Source organism: Rhinatrema bivittatum, chromosome 12 (assembly GCF_901001135.1).
Source record: "Rhinatrema bivittatum chromosome 12, aRhiBiv1.1, whole genome shotgun sequence".
NCBI lineage: Eukaryota > Metazoa > Chordata > Amphibia > Gymnophiona > Rhinatrematidae > Rhinatrema > Rhinatrema bivittatum.
In genome coordinates this window covers 1,249,153-1,270,817 of record NC_042626.1, presented here as the reverse complement: position 1 = coordinate 1,270,817, position 21,665 = coordinate 1,249,153, and the positions used below count along the sequence as shown (strand labels likewise).

Genomic DNA, 21,665 nt, shown 5'->3' with positions numbered 1-21,665 from the left:
CCTCGCACAGGAGCACTGACTCCCTGTCACTGCCCCCCTCCTCCTCCTCGCACAGGAGCACTGACTCCCTGTCACTGCCGCCCTCCTCCTCCTCCTCGCACAGGAGCACTGACTCCCTGTCACTGCCCCCCTCCTCCTCCTCCTCCAAGCACAGGAGCAGTGTCTCCCTGTCACTGCCCCCCTCCTCCTCCAAGCACAGGAGCACTGACTCCCTGTCACTGCCCCCCTCCTCCTCCTCCTCCAAGCACAGGAGCACTGACTCCCTGTCACTGCCCCCCTCCTCCTCCTCCTCCAAGCACAGGAGCACTGACTCCCTGTCACTGCCCCCCTCCTCCTCCTCCTCCAAGCACAGGAGCACTGACTCCCTGTCACTGCCCCCCTCCTCCTCCTCCTCCAAGCACAGGAGCAGTGTCTCCCTGTCACTGCCCCCCTCCTCCTCCTCCTCCAAGCACAGGAGCACTGACTCCCTGTCACTGCCCCCCTCCTCCTCCTCCTCCAAGCACAGGAGCACTGACTCCCTGTCACTGCCCGCCCCCCTCCTCCTCCTCCAAGCACAGGAGCACGGTCTCCCTGTCACTGCCCCCCTCCTCCTCCTCCTCCTCCAAGCACAGGAGCAGTGTCTCCCTGTCACTGCCCCCCTCCTCCTCCTCGCACAGGAGCACTGACTCCCTGTCACTGCCCCCCTCCTCCTCCTCGCACAGGAGCACTGACTCCCTGTCACTGCCCCCCTCCTCCTCCTCCTCCAAGCACAGGAGCACTGACTCCCTGTCACTGCCCCCCTCCTCCTCCTCCAAGCACAGGAGCACTGACTCCCTGTCACTGCCCCCCTCCTCCTCCTCCTCCAAGCACAGGAGCAGTGTCTCCCTGTCACTGCCCGCCCTCCTGCTCCTCCAAGCACAGGAGCACGGTCTCCCTGTCACTGCCCGCCCTCCTCCTCCTCCAAGCACAGGAGCAGTGTCTCCCTGTCACTGCCCCCCTCCTCCTCCTCCTCCAAGCACAGGAGCACTGACTCCCTGTCACTGCCCCCCTCCTCCTCCTCCTCCAAGCACAGGAGCACTGACTCCCTGTCACTGCCCCCCTCCTCCTCCTCCTCCAAGCACAGGAGCACTGACTCCCTGTCACTGCCCCCCTCCTCCTCCTCCAAGCACAGGAGCAGTGTCTCCCTGTCACTGCCCCCCCTCCTCCTCCTCCAAGCACAGGAGCAGTGTCTCCCTGTCACTGCCCCCCTCCTCCTCCTCCTCCAAGCACAGGAGCACTGACTCCCTGTCACTGCCCCCCTCCTCCTCCAAGCACAGGAGCACTGACTCCCTGTCACTGCCCCCCTCCTCCTCCTCCAAGCACAGGAGCAGTGTCTCCCTGTCACTGCCCCCCTCCTCCTCCTCCTCCAAGCACAGGAGCACTGACTCCCTGTCACTGCCCCCCTCCTCCTCCAAGCACAGGAGCACTGACTCCCTGTCACTGCCCCCCTCCTCCTCCTCCAAGCACAGGAGCACTGACTCCCTGTCACTGCCCCCCTCCTCCTCCTCCTCCAAGCACAGGAGCAGTGACTCCCTGTCACTGCCCCCCTCCTCCTCCTCCTCCAAGCACAGGAGCAGTGTCTCCCTGTCACTGCCCCCCCTCCTCCTCCTCCAAGCACAGGAGCAGTGTCTCCCTGTCACTGCCCCCCTCCTCCTCCTCCAAGCACAGGAGCAGTGTCTCCCTGTCACTGCCCCCCTCCTCCTCCTCCTCCAAGCACAGGAGCACTGACTCCCTGTCACTGCCCCCCTCCTCCTCCTCCTCCAAGCACAGGAGCAGTGTCTCCCTGTCACTGCCCCCCCCTCCTCCTCCTCCTCCAAGCACAGGAGCAGTGTCTCCCTGTCACTGCCCCCCTCCTCCTCCTCCTCCAAGCACAGGAGCACTGACTCCCTGTCACTGCCCCCCTCCACCTCCTCCTCCAAGCACAGGAGCAGTGTCTCCCTGTCACTGCCCCCCTCCTCCTCCTCCTCCAAGCACAGGAGCACTGACTCCCTGTCACTGCCCGCCCCCCTCCTCCTCCCTCCAAGCACAGGAGCACTGACTCCCTGTCACTGCCCCCCTCCTCCTCCTCCTCCAAGCACAGGAGCACTGACTCCCTGTCACTGCCCCCCTCCTCCAAGCACAGGAGCACTGACTCCCTGTCACTGCCCCCCTCCTCCTCCTCCTCCAAGCACAGGAGCATGGTCTCCCTGTCACTGCCCGCCCCCCTCCTCCTCCTCCAAGCACAGGAGCAGTGTCTCCCTGTCACTGCCCCCCTCCTCCTCCTCCTCGCACAGGAGCAGTGTCTCCCTGTCACTGCCCGCCCCCCTCCTCCTCCAAGCACAGGAGCAGTGTCTCCCTGTCACTGCCCCCCTCCTCCTCCTCCTCCAAGCACAGGAGCAGTGTCTCCCTGTCACTGCCCGCCCCCCTCCTCCTCCTCCTCCAAGCACAGGAGCAGTGTCTCCCTGTCACTGCCCCCCTCCTCCTCCTCCAAGCACAGGAGCAGTGTCTCCCTGTCACTGCCCCCCTCCTCCTCCTCCAAGCACGGGAGCAGTGTCTCCCTGTCACTGCCCCCCTCCTCCTCCTCCAAGCACAGGAGCAGTGTCTCCCTGTCACTGCCCCCCTCCTCCTCCTCCTCCAAGCACAGGAGCAGTGTCTCCCTGTCACTGCCCGCCCCCCTCCTCCTCCTCCTCCAAGCACAGGAGCAGTGTCTCCCTGTCACTGCCCCCCCTCCTCCTCCTCCAAGCACAGGAGCAGTGTCTCCCTGTCACTGCCCCCCTCCTCCTCCTCCAAGCACGGGAGCAGTGTCTCCCTGTCACTGCCCCCCCTCCTCCTCCTCCAAGCACAGGAGCACTGACTCCCTGTCACTGCCCCCCTCCTCCTCCTCCTCCAAGCACAGGAGCAGTGTCTCCCTGTCACTGCCCGCCCCCCTCCTCCTCCTCCAAGCACGGGAGCAGTGTCTCCCTGTCACTGCCCCCCCTCCTCCTCCTCCAAGCACAGGAGCACTGACTCCCTGTCACTGCCCCCCTCCTCCTCCTCCAAGCACAGGAGCACTGACTCCCTGTCACTGCCCCCCTCCTCCTCCTCCTCCAAGCACAGGAGCACTGACTCCCTGTCACTGCCCCCCTCCTCCTCCTCCAAGCACAGGAGCAGTATCTCCCTGTCACTGCCCCCCTCCTCCTCCTCCAAGCACAGGAGCACTGACTCCCTGTCACTGCCCCCCTCCTCCTCCTCCAAGCACAGGAGCAGTGTCTCCCTGTCACTGCCCCCCTCCTCCTCCTCCAAGCACAGGAGCACTGACTCCCTGTCACTGCCCCCCTCCTCCTCCTCCAAGCACAGGAGCACTGACTCCCTGTCACTGCCCCCCTCCTCCTCCTCCAAGCACGGGAGCAGTGTCTCCCTGTCACTGCCCCCCTCCTCCTCCTCCAAGCACAGGAGCACTGACTCCCTGTCACTGCCCCCCTCCTCCTCCTCCAAGCACAGGAGCACTGACTCCCTGTCACTGCCCCCCCCCTCCTCCTCCTCCAAGCACAGGAGCACTGACTCCCTGTCACTGCCCCCCCTCCTCCTCCTCCAAGCACAGGAGCAGTGTCTCCCTGTCACTGCCCCCCTCCTCCTCCTCCAAGCACAGGAGCACTGACTCCCTGTCACTGCCCCCCTCCTCCTCCTCCAAGCACAGGAGCAGTGTCTCCCTGTCACTGCCCCCCTCCTCCTCCTCCAAGCACAGGAGCACTGACTCCCTGTCACTGCCCCCCCTCCTCCTCCTCCAAGCACAGGAGCAGTGTCTCCCTGTCACTGCCCGCCCTCCTCCTCCTCCTCCAAGCACAGGAGCACTGACTCCCTGTCACTGCCCCCCTCCTCCTCCTCCAAGCACAGGAGCACTGACTCCCTGTCACTGCCCCCCTCCTCCTCCTCCTCCAAGCACAGGAGCACTGACTCCCTGTCACTGCCCCCCCTCCTCCTCCTCCAAGCACAGGAGCAGTGTCTCCCTGTCACTGCCCCCCTCCACCTCCTCCTCCAAGCACAGGAGCAGTGTCTCCCTGTCACTGCCCCCCTCCTCCTCCTCCTCCAAGCACAGGAGCACTGACTCCCTGTCACTGCCCCCCTCCTCCTCCTCCAAGCACAGGAGCAGTGTCTCCCTGTCACTGCCCCCCTCCTCCTCCTCCTCCAAGCACAGGAGCAGTGTCTCCCTGTCACTGTCTCCCCCTGTTCCCTGTGAGATTAACGTATGACTGGGGGGGGGGGGGGGGTTTGGCTGCTAACATTACCAGAACTCTGAATGTGAGGGATCTCTACCTGCGTTTCAACTCTTGCTTTGTCGATTAAAGTTTTTGCATCAGCAATTAATCCACTCATGGCACAACCTGGAAGAGGAGAATGTTAGTAATGCAGTATTCACAGCAACAGAGAACCAAAAACTAAAGAAAATCCCAAGTTGGCCCCCTCCCATTAACCCCTTAGCACCTCTGGCTTCATGCATAGTGCAGGGGCTGATCATATAAATGTGAGAAGGAGGCGCCAGGCTTACATTGTGCATTAGTAGCAGACTGACAGACTCGGCTCTCTAAGATTACCGAGCTGCTTCTGTGCCGGCTAATCTGCTCTAAGCTTACACAGGAGCATTTAAGAGCTGAGATTAGGATGGATGGACTCCATGACACAGGAGGAGTGATCCTCCAAGAACATGAGGGTGCACTGATTTACCAGCACAACTCACAGGGCACCCACCTCCAAATTAACTCCCTGCCCAAGGGGGCTTACAAGCTGTTTATGTGTAAGGCAATGGAAGGTGACGCGATTTGCCCAAGATCACAAGGAGCAGCTGTGGGCCTTCAACCCTGGCTTCCCTCACCACTAGGCTACTCTACCTATGGGCATTTTGTTTCCCCCACCTTGCTACTAATTCCTTCCGTAGGAGGAGGGCTTTGAAAAGCTATCTCCAGACACAGTAACTGGGAGGAAATCAAAGCTCGGAGCCCTCCAGATCCAAATTTGGGAACCTACATTCAATCTGAAATTAAGAGAAGAGCAGGAGACCCTTTCCTGCAGACTCAGATTTATAAAACTTCATCGCTTTCCAGTTTCTACAGTAACATTTATCAAAGATGTACATAATCAAAAATTAAAGCATCAAAATAAAAATAAACAAATCTCTAAAATAAAAGTACAAACCTGCGATCCTACCATTCTTATTTCTACCAATCAAGGTTGTAACTAGGGTCAGAACACAAAGAAAATTGGGTCTTACCTGCTAATTCTCGTTCCTGAAGATCAGTCCAGACAAGTGGGTTATGTATCCCAGAAACAAACACTTTGAGGCCCTGCTGCATAACCGAGAGGGTCACCTGCAGTCCCTCAGCATTGACCTGTCCCCAAGCCAAACAGAGTGAACATGACTGAACTATCCCCTGCTTTCCCAGGGCAAACGTCAGACCAAGGGTTGCTGCTCCCTGACCTGGAACTCTTACACATGAACTCCAAGGAACAACCAAAACTGGAAACCCTTTTTAGGCTCCAACTACAAACACAGTGAACACTCCAGACACTATCAGCACACGTTAAATTGGTCTTTCGTAAATCAGGGGCAGGGCCTCTGGACTGATCTGGGGTTCTTCAGGAATGAAAATTAGCAGGTAAGAACCAATTTTCTTTTCCTGTTCGTACCCCAGATCAGTCCAGACAAGTGGGATGTACCCAAGCTCCCCTACACTGGGCGGCCATGCGAGAGACCCACACTCACTGTCAAAACTCAGCCCTCCCGGCACCTGAACATCAAACTAGTAATGCCAAGAAAAAGTGTTCAGCGAAGAGCACTTAATCTCTTGTGGCGACACTCAGCCCAAGAAGTCGCCTGCATCCTGGTAGCACGCGCTCGCAGCCCAAATGGCTTCCTTCACCTACTGAGCAATAGTGCCCTTCACAGCCTTACAAACAGATGATCCGACCGCCTGTTAAGATACCGCAAAAGCACCCAATGAACAGTTCCCTTGCGTCTGGCGTTTCCCAAAGACACCGTCTGAGGCGAAGAGAGAAAGCCACCTTGGGTAGGAACGAGGGCACCGTGTGATGCCATCACTCTTAATTCTCAAAAGTGGAGCCTGCAGCTCCTTCTGGCTGAGCAAATTGCCACCAGAAAAACCAGCTTCAGAGTGAGGTTCTTTTAGAGATACCTTCCTCAAAGGCTCGAACAGAAAGCTACAAAAGACTAAAGTCAAACTCCATGCTGGGGACAGACTGTGCCCCAGTGGCCCCAAATACTTGACCCCTTCAAAAATCGCACCACATCCAGTTGCAATGCCAAAGACCTCCCTTGTAGTTTACCCCTGAGACACCCCAGGGCTGCTACTTATACCTGAAGGGAATTGTAGGTTAAGCACTTGGACAATGCCTGTTGTAAAAAGGCCAAAATATGTGGTATCCCTACCAGTAATGGATACAGGGCTTCCTCCAAACAGCAAACCTCAAAGACCCTCCACCCCTGAAGTAAGGTGGTAATAAGTGGCTCTGAGTAACCCTTTCACCTTAATCGTTGCCTCTCAAAAGCCAAGCCACAAGACAAAAGTGATCCGCCTGATCCTAGAAGACAGGACCTTGCCTTAACTGACCCAGAAGATGAGCCAATCTGAGGGTCTACTGCCAGATGACTCAGATCTGCGAACCACAGATGCTGCAGCCACTCTGGCAGTACGAGAAACACCCGACTCGTATGTCTCTCAGTGCATCTGAACATGCAGTCTAGTAACAGCCATAGAGGAAACACGTACAGAAGTCCTGCTAGCCATGAAAGAATGAGAGCATCTAGTCCCTCGGCTCAGACCTCTTCTGGGACTGAAAAACCACACCACTTTGGCATTGCTCTGTGATGCCATCAGAGCTGGCTGGGGACTGCCCCAGTGAACCCGAATCAGGTCGAAGGCCTCCACTGACCACTTCCACTCCCCAGGGGCCAACTGTTCCCTGCTGAGATAGTCTGCTTGCACATTTGTCCACTCTGGCCACATGTGAAGCTGCTAACCCCTCCGAATGCCACTCCGCCCAAACAAAAAGCTTCTGGGCCTCCCGAACCACAAAGTGGCTTCTTCATGCCGCCCTGCTGATTGTTACATGCCACTGTCATTGCATTGTTTGAGAAAACTCGGACTATACGCCCTCTGACCCGAGGAAGGAAAAATACCTGTGGTCTGTGAACTGCCCTCGTTTCCAAATGATTCATAGACCAGGTTCCTTCCACGGGTGACCACAGACCTTGAACCATTCATCAGAGACAGACCACTCCCCCAACCAGTGAAGCTGGCATCTGTGTTCACCAGTACCCACTGCGGTGCACCAAGCCCAAGTATCCCCCGTCGGGAAAAGGGCTCCTGCACCTGCCCACACTGCTCCCACTCCTTTACCGGCCCAGCAGCTCCGGAGGCCTGACCCCCCCAGGCTGAAAACTCTCCACAGCCTTGAAGACAAAGATGCAGTCTGTTTTTTTTTCTAAATAACTTTACCCAAAGAAAGACAGAGTCAAACACCCCCAGCGGGGATACATTCCTGGAGAGTCCAGCTGCAGGCAGGAGGGGACTGGGGCACAAAGAAAGATCCAATCCCCGGCTATCAGGGGCCCTGGAACAGCCAGGGGTATCCAAACCCCCCCGTTCACCCAGCTCTACCCGAGGGTTGACCCGCAAACGGAACCTGGCACTTCGGGGAGCTACAATACTTCTCAAAACTCCAGATCAGTCGGGACTGTGGGTGTGCACCTCTACCATCTGCTGGAGGCAGACACACAGTGTGGGACTGTAGGTGGCTCTCTCAGTTAGGTACCAGCACCTCAAAATTTTGTTCTCTGCCTCCATCTGCTGGTAGGGATGCATAAACCCACTCTTCTGGAATGATCTGGGTATGTCCAGGAACCATAAATTTCTAAGCAAGCTTCTAAGCAAACTCGCTCCCCTCCAACGAGCCGGAAGAAGGTGAAGTTGCCCAAAAGGACAACGGAAAACTCGTTTCCCAAATTTAACATAAGCGGTCAGCATTGAAAACCTCCAACAACTCCGCACTATATACAAAGCAACAGTACGAGCAGCAAACTCTCCCCACCCCCAGAAAATGGGCAAGTCTCTGGACTGATCTGTGGTACTACAGGAACAAAAATTAGCAGAAAAGAACCAATTTTCCTTTCCCTGCATGTACCCAGATCAATCCAGACTCCTGGGATGTACGTAAGCTCCCCTTAACCTCGGATGGGATGTGGAGAGTTCCGCTTGTAGAAAACTCTCACTAAAGCGCTTGGAAGCCGAAACCCCGACATCCTAGCAATAATGCCTAGCAAAAGTGGGCAACGACTTCCCGGTAGCCATCCAGCAAATTTCATGCGGAGACACCCGATGTGACTCAGTGCAGGAAGTCACCTGAGAACGCATCAAGTACACCTCTAAACACCCCGGCAGCGGGCACCCTTTCGAACGTAAGTTGACTTGATCGCTTCCTTCAGCCACCGCACAATTGTAGTCTTAGATGACTTATTTCCCTTCTATGGACCACTCCAGAATACAAAGAGGTAATACGATCTATGGAAATCATAAGTGACCTTTAGATACCTCAATAATGATTGCCTCCAATCTAAAAAGCCTATGCTCCCCTGTATGAAGCATAGAGGAATCCAAATCCATAAAAAAGCTGGAAGCTCTACTGTCCAAGATGGAACGCCGAGACTACCTCAAGCAGAAAAGAAGGCATATGCATAAAAATACCCCTGAATCAGACATCTGAGGAAGGGAACTCAATATGACAGCGCCTGGAGCTCCGAAATTCTCCTAGCTGAATAGCAACCAAGAAAACCACTTTAAGAGTCAAATCTTTAAGCATAGCTCTCTTGTGGTTCAAACAGAACCTCACACAATCTTCTGAGGACTAGACTCAGATTCCAAGATGGACAAATGTTCCCGCATCTGAGGATACATCCACCAAAAAGGTGGATGGTCTTCATCGAATGACTTGAGGAGAGATTGAAGAATCTAAATATGTACACCCTAGAGGAAAGGAGGAGCAGAGGTGATATGATACAGACTTTCAGATACTTGAAAGTTTTTAATGATCCAAAGATAACGACAAACCTTTTCCGTTGGAAAAAAAAGTCAGCAGAACCAGGGGTCACGATTTAAAACTGCAGGGAGGAAGACTCCCTACCAATGTCAGGAAGTACTTCTTCATGGAGAGGGTGGTGGATGCCTGGAATGCCCTTCCGGAGGAAGTGGTGAAGACCAGAACTGTGAAGGACTTCAAAGGGGCATGGGATAAACACTGTGGATCCATAAAGTCTAGAGGATGTGAATGAAGAGTGGGTGGCTCGCAGGAATGACGGCTACTACCTGGAGATAATACCCTTATTCAATAAACATACAAACGGTTAATGTGACTCCAACATTGCTCTAAGCTTCAACGGCAAGAGGAAATGTGGAAAAAAGGATTTGCATTCACAAAAAGCGGAGAGTAGCTTGCTTTACGGCGGTTACTACCCCAAACCAAATAAGCCTGATACTTCACTTTCAATGCATATCCAGCATAGCTCTCTGCTTCAACGGCAGGGGGGAATGAAGAAAAGGGGGATCTATACAGACAACCACCAAGGACTGAATTACATAGTCTGGGCAACAAATAAGCATGGGTGTAGCTTGCTTATTGCGGAGGTTACTACCCCTAACTAATTAAGCTATTTCACTTAGATGCAGTTCCAACACTGCTCTCTACATTAATGGTGGTGGTGGAAGGGAAATAGAACCAAAAGGTTACTAAGGGCCAGGAGTAACAGATAAGTATGAGAAAAAAAAAGTGCAAGTATGAGAAAAAAAAAGTGCAAAAGCTTGCTGGGCAGACTGGTTGGGCTGTTTGGTCTTCTTCTGCTGTCATTTCTATGTTTCTATGATATAAGTTCTTAGCTCTCTGAATGAACCATAGAACATCCAGATATGTGGACAGAGGATACCCTCACACCTTACCCCGGAGACAACCCAATGTCACTACCTGGATACTCAATAGTTAAAGGCCAATCCCTTGACCAGAACCTCTTTGTACAAAAGTGATAATATGCGACACCGTAGCCCGAACAGACTGAGGCTGCACTCCAACAGCAGACCAGGACTCAAAGATCCTCCAAATCTGCACATATGTCAAGAATGTAGAAGGTGGACATTACCTCTTTGGAATATTCTCTCCATCTCAGTTGTGTCCTCTCAGAAGCAAAGCTGCAAGACAGAAGTGAGCCGCCTGACCCAAAAATATTGGGCCCTGGAGGAAAACAGTCGACCAATGTCTGAACCTCAGGGGCCCATCTATGGCCATGTTGATCAGATCTGGAAAGCACGGTCGATGTGGCCATTTTAGAGCTACCAGGATCATGTTGCCTGGATGTTTCTTTATCTGCCGTAATCTCTTGTCCACCAGAGGCCACGGGAGGGAAGACAAAGATGAATCCCTCAAGTCCATGGCAGCACCAGAGCACCAATTCCTTTGTACTGCATTCTGCTCAGTGTCTGTAAAACCGCGACACCTTGGTGTTCTTTGGTCAGGAAATCCCCATCTTCTGTGAATGAGACATCGCTGCCTCCATCTCCCATTCCCTGGAGTTTAACTTTCTCAGACTGATAAAATCCACCGGAACGTAGTTCACTCCAGCGATGTGAGACGCTGCCTGATTCTTGGTTCTGCCTTGACGGTTGATGTAATCCACCGTCGTCACATTGTGTAATAGGATCCATTCTGAAAGGCTGCATAACCTTGGCAATCAGGCCAGCAACGCGAAATGCACCGCTCTCATCTCTGATTGGTAGGCCATGAGGCCTCCTGTTTCGACCACTGGCCCTGTGCCAACTGATCTTATTTATTTATTTTATTTAACAGTTTTATATACCGATATTCTTGTAACAAGTTACAAATCAATTCGGTTTACATTGTAACGGTTAACAGTGCATCAAAGAGTGCATTACATTGAACAGTGCATTACATTGAACAAGGAAGTACCAACTTGGATCATAAAACTCAGGAAAACCAGGGAGATAACTCAAAATACATTGATCTTGCCACACCACCCTCCATCCAGAGAGGGTGGTTATGTCCCCCGTCCAGCAGATGGAGTCACAGGGCAGTGAGAGGACAGTCCCTCATGACCCTGGAAATATTTCACCCGGAGGAGGAGGATGGATCTATACCAGAGCCCATAGGTCCAACCTTGCTCTGTCCAACCTCTCTCAGGGAAGCTTCTGCCCTCAGGAACAAGGGAGGAGAGTGGACATTGCCTCACCTCCCACTCCAGTCCCCCTCCAGAGTCACCATAGGCCAAAGGGATGTCCCAACATGGGCAAAAGCTGTAGTAGTCAAATTGCTTTGAGCATCTAAACAGCGCTGACACAAACGAAGAGAGTGAGAACTGATTTGCTACCAGATGGCAAGCCTCACAGATAGCTCACCTGAACATCGGCTCTAGTCGGCCTCCTGTGCGCACACCAACGCCACCCCTCCAGGACGTATGCAAATACGCGCTCAAGTACCCGCAGAAACACGCGCTTCAGTATAGGTTGCGGCCTTATGTGCACCTGCGGCACCGCCAGCACCAAGCAGGGGAAGTGTCCCTCAGCACCACGGTGCTAATACCTGTCCTCCTCCGCAGGCAGAGAAGCTGCTGAAAAACTTCATTGCTGAGCTCCCCAAGCTGCTGAGGTAGCTCCCCCCCTGGAACCTCAATGCTGCACAGATTCCTCTAACTCTGAAACCAATCCTTTCCCTTGGTGCAGAGGTTCAGGTTCCAGGAGCGCAGGCCACATGGCAGATCAGAAAAACGCCAGACTTACAATACCTGCTCCCTAGAGTGGAACACAGAGCTGCCAGCAGAAAAAAAGAAAATCAGCCAAATTAAATAAGGGACCGACTAAAAGAAAACAGCCGCCCTGAGCAGCCTCGTGAAGGGGAGGGATATGGATGACCAGATTTACAGCCCATGGAAGAAAGGAGCGAGCGTACAAAAGGATCGCCAACCCCCCAACTCGTCCACCTCAACCAAACAGGGAAGGACCCACTAGGACCCAAAAACCCCCGGGGAGGAAGGCTCATAAATCCAGAATAGTCTCCTGACTGCAGAACTTCAGGTTTTGCACCATCCACCATCTGCTGGAGACAGAGAAATACTGAGGGACTGCAGGGTTATGTACAGTGTCAGTGAGACTCTCTGTCTCCATCTGCTGGACAGAGAAATACTGAGGGACTGCAGGGTTAGGTACAGTATCAGTGAGACTCTCTGTCTCCATCTGCGGGCAGGGAGGCAAAACCCACTTGTCTGGACTGATCTGAGGTACGAACAGGAGCTGTTCAAATTTAGTGGAAAGGCTCAGTAGCTATCAACTAAGTTTCTCTTATGCCAAAATCACATCAAATCAGCCTCCTCTCTAATAAACAGGGGGAGATCATTCCACAGTTTGGGTGCGGTCATTGAGAAAAGAAAATTATTTCCTTACCTGCTAATTTTCGTTCCTGTAGTACCATGGATCAGTCCAGACCGTGGGTTATGTCCCCCGTCCAGCAGATGGAGTCAGAGCAAAAAGTGAGAGGGCAGTCCCTCATGACTGGTGCGCCCTCTGTAAACCTTCAGTATTAAGAATATCCAAGCAACAAAGAAAAACCCCTTGGATGGATCAATACAAAAATGAATACCAACTAAATTGAACATCAAACTGTAAATTTGAATAGGCAAACTTGCAATGTGAACTCTCAGTCAGTCCCAAACAGGTCCTGAAATGATTACACAGTCGAACTGAAGGATTAACCCAAAGAAAAAACCCCAAAATCTTTAGGGTGGGATCTGGACTGATCCATGGTACTACAGGAACGAAAATTAACAGGTAAAGGAAATTATTTTCTTTTCCCTGTACGAACCAGGATCAGTCCAGACCATGGGATGTACCAAAGCTTCCCTGAAATAGGTGGGCCACTGATATCCCAGCTCGAATGACCTGAGCCCCAAAAGAACCCGAGGTCGTTGATTGCAGATACAAGCGAAAGTGATGCGACAAAGTGTGCAAAGACTTCCAAGTGGCCGCTCGGCAAAATTCCTGCGGAGAGACCGCTCGGCTTTCTGCCCAAGAAGCTGCTTGAGCTCGGAGAGAATGAGCTTTAATACCGTCTGGGGGCTAACGCCCCACGCCAATGTACGCGGTAGAGATTGCTTCTTTCATCCATCGGGCAATGGTGGTCTTTGAAGCCTGGTTCCCCTTCTTGGGACCACTCCAGAAGGCAAAAAGATGATCGGATAAGTGGAAGTCGTTAATAACCTCTAGATATTGAAGGAGGACTCGCTTGACATCTCGCTTGAGTGAGCTCCTTAGAATCCTCAGCCTGGAATGTTGGCAGTTCCACCAACTGATTCAGATGAAAAGTCGAGGCCACCTTTGGAAGGAAAGATGGTACAATACCAGAGAATACTCCGGGATCCATAGAGCAGAGATAAGGCTCTCTACATAACAAGGCCTGCAGCTCCGAGATTCTGCGAGCGGAACATATGGCAACCAAGGAAACTGTCTTATGTGTCAGGTCCTTGAGGGTAGCGCTTTACAGCGATTCAAAGTGCGGCCCGTCAAGAATACAAAGGATCAAAATCAAAACTCCCCGAGGGGCATAAATTGTGAATCGGTGTTTCACATACCTTACTCCCTTCAAGAACTGGACCACGTCCGGGTGTGTCGCAAGAGGAAGGCCATCCCGATGATGAAATAGAGCACCTAAGTCTGCCACCTGAACTCTGAGAAAATTGTAGGCTAATCCCCTCTCCAGCCCTCGCTGTAAGAATGACAAGATCTGGGCTATGGTCGCACGCTGTGGAGAAAGACTTGAGGACTGGCATCAAGCCTCAAAAACTTTCCAAGCTCGGACATAGGACCTGGAGGTGGAAGGCTTCCTAGCCTTGAAAAGAGTGGAGATAACCGCTGCTGGATACCCTCGTCTCCTCAGCCGGTGCAGTTCCAAAAGCCATGCTACTAGACAGAAGCGATCTACCTGGTCGAAAAATACTGGTCCCTGCCGAAGGAGATTCGACAGATGCCCCAGGCACAGTGGGCTGTCCACCTCTAGGTTGACTAAGTCTGCGAACCACGGCCGACGAGGCCACTCCGGAGCCATGAGGATCACAGGCCCCTGGTGACCCTCTATTCTTCGAAGCACTCTTCTTACCAGGGACCAAGGCGGGAACACGGAATGTAAGATGTTCCTCGGCCTCGGGAGGGCTATGGCATCGATGCCTTCTGCTCCGTGCTCCCTTCTATGGCTGAAAAAGCAAGGAGCCTTTGCGTTCCCATCAGATCCAGATGGGGAATCCCCCATTGCGTGACAAGTAGTGCCACTGCCTCCTGGGACAGTTCCCATTCTCCGGGATCTAAGCGCTGGCGACTTAAAAAAGCCGCCTGAACATTGTCCACCCCTGCAATGTGAGACGCCGCCAGATGAGGTGGCGTTCCGCCCACGGCATCAGCTTGTTCGTCTCCCGAGTCACATGGAGACTTCTTGTTCCCCACTGACGATTGATGTATGCCACAGTCGTGGCGTTGTCGGAGAGGATCCGGACTGCTCGGCCTTGTGCTAGGGGCAGAAAACGCTGCAGTGCAAGACAGACCGCTCTTGTCTCTAGACAGTGGATTGGCCAAGTTGCCTGTTCTGGTGACCACTGACCCTGCGTCGAGTGCCGATTGCACACTGGCCCCAGCCGGTAAGGCTGGCGTCTGTTGTAATGAGTACCCATTGTGAACCTCGAACTCTACTCCTCGAAGCAAATGATCCAGGTCGAGCCACCAGGTCAGGCTGTCCTTGGGTAGGGGCGGTATCAGCAGAGGAGCCTGAAATTCCTGAGATACCAGCTTCCAATGGGAAAGTAATGCTCTTTGTAAGGGATGCATGTGGCAAAGGCCCAAGGCACAACATCTGTCATGGAGGCCATGGAACCTAGCAACTGGAGATAGTCCCAGGCTGTGGGAAGTCTGAGGTCCCGAAACGCTGAACCTGAGCAAGGAGCAATTGGGCCTGCTCCAGACGAAGAGAGCCTGTGCCTACTTTGATGTCTAAATGAGCTCCCAGAAAGTCGAGGGACCAGGATCCGTTCCTTCCCCAGGGCCGCCGCCACCACTACCATCACCTTGGTAAAAGTGCGAGGAGCGGTTGCCAGGCCGAATGGCAGGGCCTGGAACTGTAAGTGCTGCCCCAAAATCTTGAAGTGAAGGAGGCGCTGATGCTCCTTCAGGATGGGTATATGAAGATAAGCCTCCATCAAGTCCAAGGACGCCAGGAACTCTCCCCGGTGCACCACAGCAATCCCTGAGTGCAGAATTTCCATTCTGAACTGTGGTATCTTGAGCGTCCTGTTGACCATCTTGAGATCCAGGATCGGTCGGAAGGAGCCTTCTTGCTTGGGGGCTACAAAGTAGACGGAATAATGGCCGAGTCCTTGTTCCGGTAGTGGCACCGGAAGAATGGCTCCCAGATCCAGGAGGCGGTCTAACGTCTGACGTACTGCGCCCTGTTTCCTTAGTCCGCACGGAGAAAAGACAACCCTGTCAGAGGTCGAGCAAATTCTAAAGCATAACCGCGCTGTAGAATATCCAGGACACCCTGGTCTGAGGTGATTGTGACCCACTCCTCTTAGAAGAGCGACAGGCGTCGTCCTATCCGGGGAATCAAAGAGTGGGCCGACAATGTTTCATTGTGAAGATGTAGTGGCAGTCCCTTGGGCAAGGGTATCTCAGGCTGATCTTCATCCCCGAAAGGAATGAAACCAGGACTGAGATCTAGACACTGGCCGCACCTTGCGGAAGCGCCGTTGTCCTCTGAAATGGTTCCGCATGGAGCTGTACCTTCTGGATCTCCGAGGACGATCTTCCGGTAACTTATGTACCTTATGCTCATGGAGTGAGCATAAGGTACATAAGTTGCTCCATCTCCTCTCCAAACAATAACTTACCCTTGAAGGGAAGGAAGCAGAGTTGAGACTAGGAGGAGGAATCCGCAGACCAGGTCCTGAGTCAGAGGAGGCGCCGAGCTGAGACTACAGAAACCATAGATCTGACCAGCACCCGGAGAAAATCATACAGCGCGTCTGCGCCATATGCTATGACGGCTTCTAGCCTTTCCGCCTGTTGTGCCTCCCCTGGAGGCAGGTCCTGAGTCCGGAGTAGTAGTTGGACCCACCGGAGTCATGCACGCTGCATCAGGGAGCTACAAACAGCAGCCCGAACTCCCAAGGCGGACGCCTCAAACGCTCTCTTCAAATACACCTCAAATTTGCGGTCCTGCAAATCCCTGAGGGCTGCTCCTCCAGTCACAGGAATAGGTGTCCTAGCCGTGACTGCTGATACCGACGCACCCACCTTCAGTACCTTAAGTAGTTCCAGGGACTCCTCGGGGAGTGGATACAGTTTGTCCATCACTCTGCCAACCCACAGAGAGGCCTCCGGAGTCTCCCACCCCCTGGACAGCAATTGGAGGAGCTTAGGATGAAAAGGAAAAGTCTTCGAAGGTGGCATGAGCCCTGGTAGGGCGGGATCCCCTCTCTTCAGTGCAGTGCTGGCAGCAGGAGCCTCCTGGAGGGCTCAATATCTAATCCGGCCAGACATGTGTGATAAGCTGAACCATCTCATTGCTCTGGAAAAGGCGTAGAACCCGAGGAACATCCCCTTCAACTTGCACAGAGGGTGTTGGGTCAGGACTGGTTGGATGGGCAACCGGCTGAACCCTAGAGGATCCCGAAAGGGCCACTGGAACGGCAGGGTCAGAAATACTGGTGCTGTACCGAGCCATGACTGTACCGATCCCCGAGGCCCCCCTGCCATGTCTGGGAGTTCCCCCAGACTGACCACTTTAGGAGGAGGGGGAGCCAAAACCGCATCCTGGTGCTGGCTGAGTCTTTCCAAATAAGCCCCATGCATCAGCAGAATAAATTCTGCGGAAAAAGGCTCCAGGGGAGGGATGGCCGGAGGGGGGGGGGGGGGGGGGGGGGAGAGAGTCCTCTGAGGGTGGCTCTGCGTCGGAGAGGTGCGCCGGAAAGAGAACCGGAGGAGAATGAGGTCCGTCCCGGTCTGAATCCCCGGGAGGCAGCACTGGAGCAGCAAGTAGTGGATCCAAGATGGCCGCCGTTCCCGCATTGGACAGGAACGGGGCTGATCTCCTCAGAGCCTGGCCCGCATTTGCGCGTGAAACAGACTGTCGTCTAGGGCTCGAGGTGCCCTCTCTGCTGGGGAGGCACCAAGCGCACAGGACTTCCCGGGAGAGCCGCAATCCGGGCTCCCCGCAGGCGCTGCATCGCATCAGCTGCTGCATGGAGGCAAGTAAAGAAGGGCTCGGAACCCAGACCTCCGAAAACCTTCGACAGCAGGAACGAAATCAAAGTCCTGCGCTGCCTAACTTTAACGACCCATTCCGTTTTTTTTCCCCAAGCCAGAGGGATGTCGCGTCTCTGAAGCTTAGGGGCTGCCCTGAGGAAACGACCTCTCCGGGCAGCGGGTCGATATCGAGAGGGAGAGGTTGGACCACCAACTTCACCCCTAAAGGCAGCAAATGACAGCCCTGTAAAAGGAAAGTTAACAAACTTACCCCCAAAATGATACAGCAGTAAATACAAAAGATGACAGGTCTGCCACTGAATGAAAGCTCTGCCTGCAGCAGGACAGCCAAAGAAGGTAGAGCAAAGCTTCAATGAAAAGCCTTCACCTTTCTTTTCTTTTTTAAATAAGATCCATCCAAGTAAAAAGTGTTAAGAAAACAGGAAAAATAAATCAGCAAAGACTATTCTCACAGAAAGGAAATGGGAGAACCGAAGGTGCAACCCGAATCTGCTGGAGTCAGAGAAATACTGAAGGTTTACAGAGGGCGCACCAGTTATCAGGGACCGCCCTCTCAGTTTTTGCTCTGACTCCATCTGCTGGAAGGGGGACATAACCCACGGTCTGGACTGATCCTGCTCCGTACAGGGAAAGACCGATTTTGTCATCTATCTTGATGAAATCCCCTCTTGAAGTTGAAGTTGGACACCATACTGTGAACATATGTTTTGTAAAGAATGTTTCCATGAGATCCTATTGGACATATGAACTGGGCCCAAACACCATAAAAATCTTAAAAACTAAGCACCAAGACTTTGAATTTGCATCACATCCGGACTGGCAACCAATGAATTTCACAAGTGGTGCAGCAGACAGATCTGCACTGGGGCATCTGCTAACGTCCAGCACAGCCAAAGAAGAGAACACCAGTCACATAATCCCCTTCCGCAGAAGGAAGCAAGTCATCCTTTATGTGGTTAGTGCCGTTAGTGTAGCTGGGCTTAAAAAAGGATTGGATAAGTTCTTGGAGGAGAAGTCCATTACCTGCTATTAAGGTCACTTAGAGAATAGCCACTGCCATTAGCAATGGTTTAACATGGAATAGACTTAGTGTTTGGGTACTTGCCAGGTTCTTATGGCCTGGATTGGCCACTGTTGGAAACAGGATGCTGGGCTTGATGGACTCTGGGTCTGACCCAGTATGGCATGTTCTTATGTTCTGCAAGGTCCACCCTTACCTATATGAGAATCGATTTCTACAATCTTCTCAATGCTGCTGGGCTCCATGAGTGGAGAGGTGATCCTCTTCTCTACTGCCAAACATACACCCTCTGAGGTTTGAATGCCAATTGCTGTAGAACCAAGCTAAAAAAAAAGAAAAAGAAAAGTATCAGCCCAGAGACGTGAGGGGAATTACAAGCAATGCACTCAATTCTGTCCCCAAAACCTCCCTGAAAGTCCATCATTGTTTCACTGATACCAGCTTTAGAGAGGTACAGTACAAGCAAGGATGGAAAAATACTTTCAAAATGTAGGTAACCAGTCAAGTTTTTAGGATCCAGGGAAGATATTTTTGTTATTGCAAAAAAAAAAACCCCACAAACCCACCAACACAAAGTTCTCTTGTTTTGGGAAGTTTTCCTTTCCTAATTTTTGTTGCCTTTTTTGGGGCTTATATTGATTTTTTTCCTAATTTTAAAAATGTCTGTTCTGCTCTTCCTTCTTCGGTGACTGTAATAAAGGCATCGTCCCTTGGGCCTGAGACCTTAAGATGATCACATACAGCAAGGCAGAGATTAGAGGAGATGGCACAGGTCACAGAGGGCAGCAGAATGCCAGCCTCCATCCCGTCCCTGCTGCACAGCCTGCAATGTGAATAGGATGAACCCAGATTTATACTGCCCAGTGCCACTTAAGATGATCACATACAGCAAGGGAGAGATTAGAGGAAATGGCACAGGTCACAGAGGGCAGCAGAATGCCAGCCTCCATCCCATCCCTGCTGCACAGCCTGCAATGTGAATAGGATGAACCCAGACTCCGGAGCTACCAGAATCACGTCTCCCGAGTGAACCTCCACCCAACACAGGATCTTGCCCACCAGCGGCCACGGAGGAAGCACATATAGCAGAATGTTGTGCAGCCAAGGAGTCTACTCCCTCTGCTCCACACACTCTTCTGCGACTGAAGCAGCATGGTGGCATTTTTCTAAGTTGCCATTAAATCCAGGCAAGACTTGCCCCAGCTACAACAGATGAGAGCCATTGCTTCCTCCAACTGCTCCCACTCTCCAGGATCCAGCCGTTGACAGTTGAGAAAATCCATCTGAACATTGTCGGTCCTGGATATGTGAGAGGCTGCTATCAACTGCAAATGCCGCTCCGCCCACTGCATTAGATCCTGAGCCACCGTTAGACTCTTGGTACCACCCTGCTTGTTGATATAAGCCACTGTCGTTGCATTGTCAGACAAGACTGACTGGCCGGCCGCGCAAGAAAGGGAGAAACGCACACAGGACCAACCGCAGTGCTTTCGTCTCTAAGCAGGTGAAAGACCATGAGGCTTCCTCCACTGACCTTGCACCGACTGCTCCAGAGAGGGTAACATCTGTGGTAACCACTGACCACTGCGGAACTTCCAAGTCAACCCCTCAAAACAAGTGGACCCGACCAAGCCACCATGAGAGACTGGATCTGGCTAACTCTGTAAGCAGTAGTAGAAGCTGAAACTGCTCAGACAATGGATTCCACCGGGACAATAACATCTGCAGAGGTCTCATATGAGCAAACGCCCAAGGCACAAACTCCAACATTGACGCCATGGAGCCGAGAACCTGTAGATAATCCCAGCAGTCCGCGAACCTGTGAGTGCAACTTGACAATGCGCTCCTCAGTAAGAAAAACCTTCCCTAGCTTGGTATCGAAGTAGACTCCAGAATTACAACGGGACAGAATGACTCTTGGACCAATTGACTACCCAGCCGAGTGACCGCAAACGCCGCAGAACCAGCTCCACCGTTTGCCTGCAATGGGTCTCCGACTCTGCCCAAATGAGCCAGATGTCCAGATACGGGTGCACTAGCACTCCCTCCTTCTTGAGCGCTGCCACCACCACCATCAACATGGTGAAGATACATGGGGGCCGTTGCCAGCCCGAACGGCAGGGCACAAAATTGAAAATGCATGCAAAGATGTTGAACCATAGAAAACTCTGATGGTCGGGTTAGATTTATATACGCAAGTACGCCGTGGTCAGATCCAGGGATGCCAAGAACTCCCCCTTGCGCACTGCTGCAATAACGGAGCGGAGAGTTTCCATACGAAAATGAGGAACCTTGAGAGCTGCGTTCACCTTCTTCATATCCAGAATTGGACAAAAAAAGACCCTTCTGTTTGGAACCATGAAGTAAATGGAGCAATGCCGCGTCCCATGTTCTTCCATGGGAATGAGAACGATGACTCCCAGCATCTAAAGAACAAGTGTCTGCCACGCCTCTCTTTTTTTGCATGGATGCGCAAGGGGAGACCACGAATAGATCCCTTAGCGGACGCGCAAATTCTGAAGCATAACCTTGCCTTATCACGCTTAAGACCCGCAGGTCCGTAGTGATTTTGGCCCTCTCCTCGTAAAAAAAGAGTCAACCGACCCCCTAAAACCAAGATGGAGGTGTGGCCCAGCCTCACCTCATTCTGTGGATCTGGCTCCAGTGCCTCCCTGGCCAGAGTCTTCCTGACTCAAAAGGATTGGTCCGAAACATACGGCAGAGAGGGAAAACCAATTCTAATTTTTTAATTATTAAACAAATCACTCTACTGAGGAAGACTGTATCAGAATAAAGTCTCTCGCCCGCAATGGGCCCCAGACAGTATCAGCCGTCTCGGCATTTACCGTCATCTCATATACTAAATATTTCTCCAACTGTTATGTTATCCTTCTTTATTAAATTCCTACAAAAAATTCACTATTTCATTTAAATCGTAATCTAAATATATCTTGTACGTATTAAAAACCAAATACTTAGCTCTCGCTATGGCGTTTAGAAGTTACCCAACATGGACTATGTTTCGGCGCCATTAACCCATCAGGGTTTTAGGAGTGAGTATTTACAACTTTCTCGGATGAGAGAGTAATCCTGAAGGCGTCTATTTGGATATAGATAAAGATTCTCCTGATGAAGGCTTTTGTAGCCGAAACGTGGTCCATGTTGGGTAACTTCTAAACGCCATAGTGAGAGCTAAGTATTTGGTTTTTAATACGTACAACAAGATATATTTAGATTACGATTTAAATTAAATAGTGAATTTTTTGTAGGAATTTAATAAAGGATAACATAACAGT

General features: G+C 52.4%; 1 protein-coding gene and 1 long non-coding RNA gene across 3 annotated transcripts in view; one reads left to right on the top strand and one right to left on the bottom strand.

Annotated features, from left to right (window-relative positions):
- The window catches only part of PSMA5 (proteasome subunit alpha 5), a 36,074-nt gene that overhangs the window by 8,915 nt on the left and 5,494 nt on the right, over nt 1-21,665 (bottom strand). The window contains exons 3-4 of the mRNA XM_029573780.1: nt 18,566-18,692; nt 4,291-4,358 (exon numbers count right to left, since the gene is read on the bottom strand). Of these exons, the coding sequence (XP_029429640.1) occupies nt 4,291-4,358; nt 18,566-18,692 (195 nt within the window). The remainder of the gene's footprint in view (nt 1-4,290; nt 4,359-18,565; nt 18,693-21,665) is intronic.
- The window catches only part of LOC115074381, a 49,517-nt gene that overhangs the window by 25,284 nt on the left and 2,568 nt on the right, over nt 1-21,665 (top strand). The window lies entirely within an intron of this gene.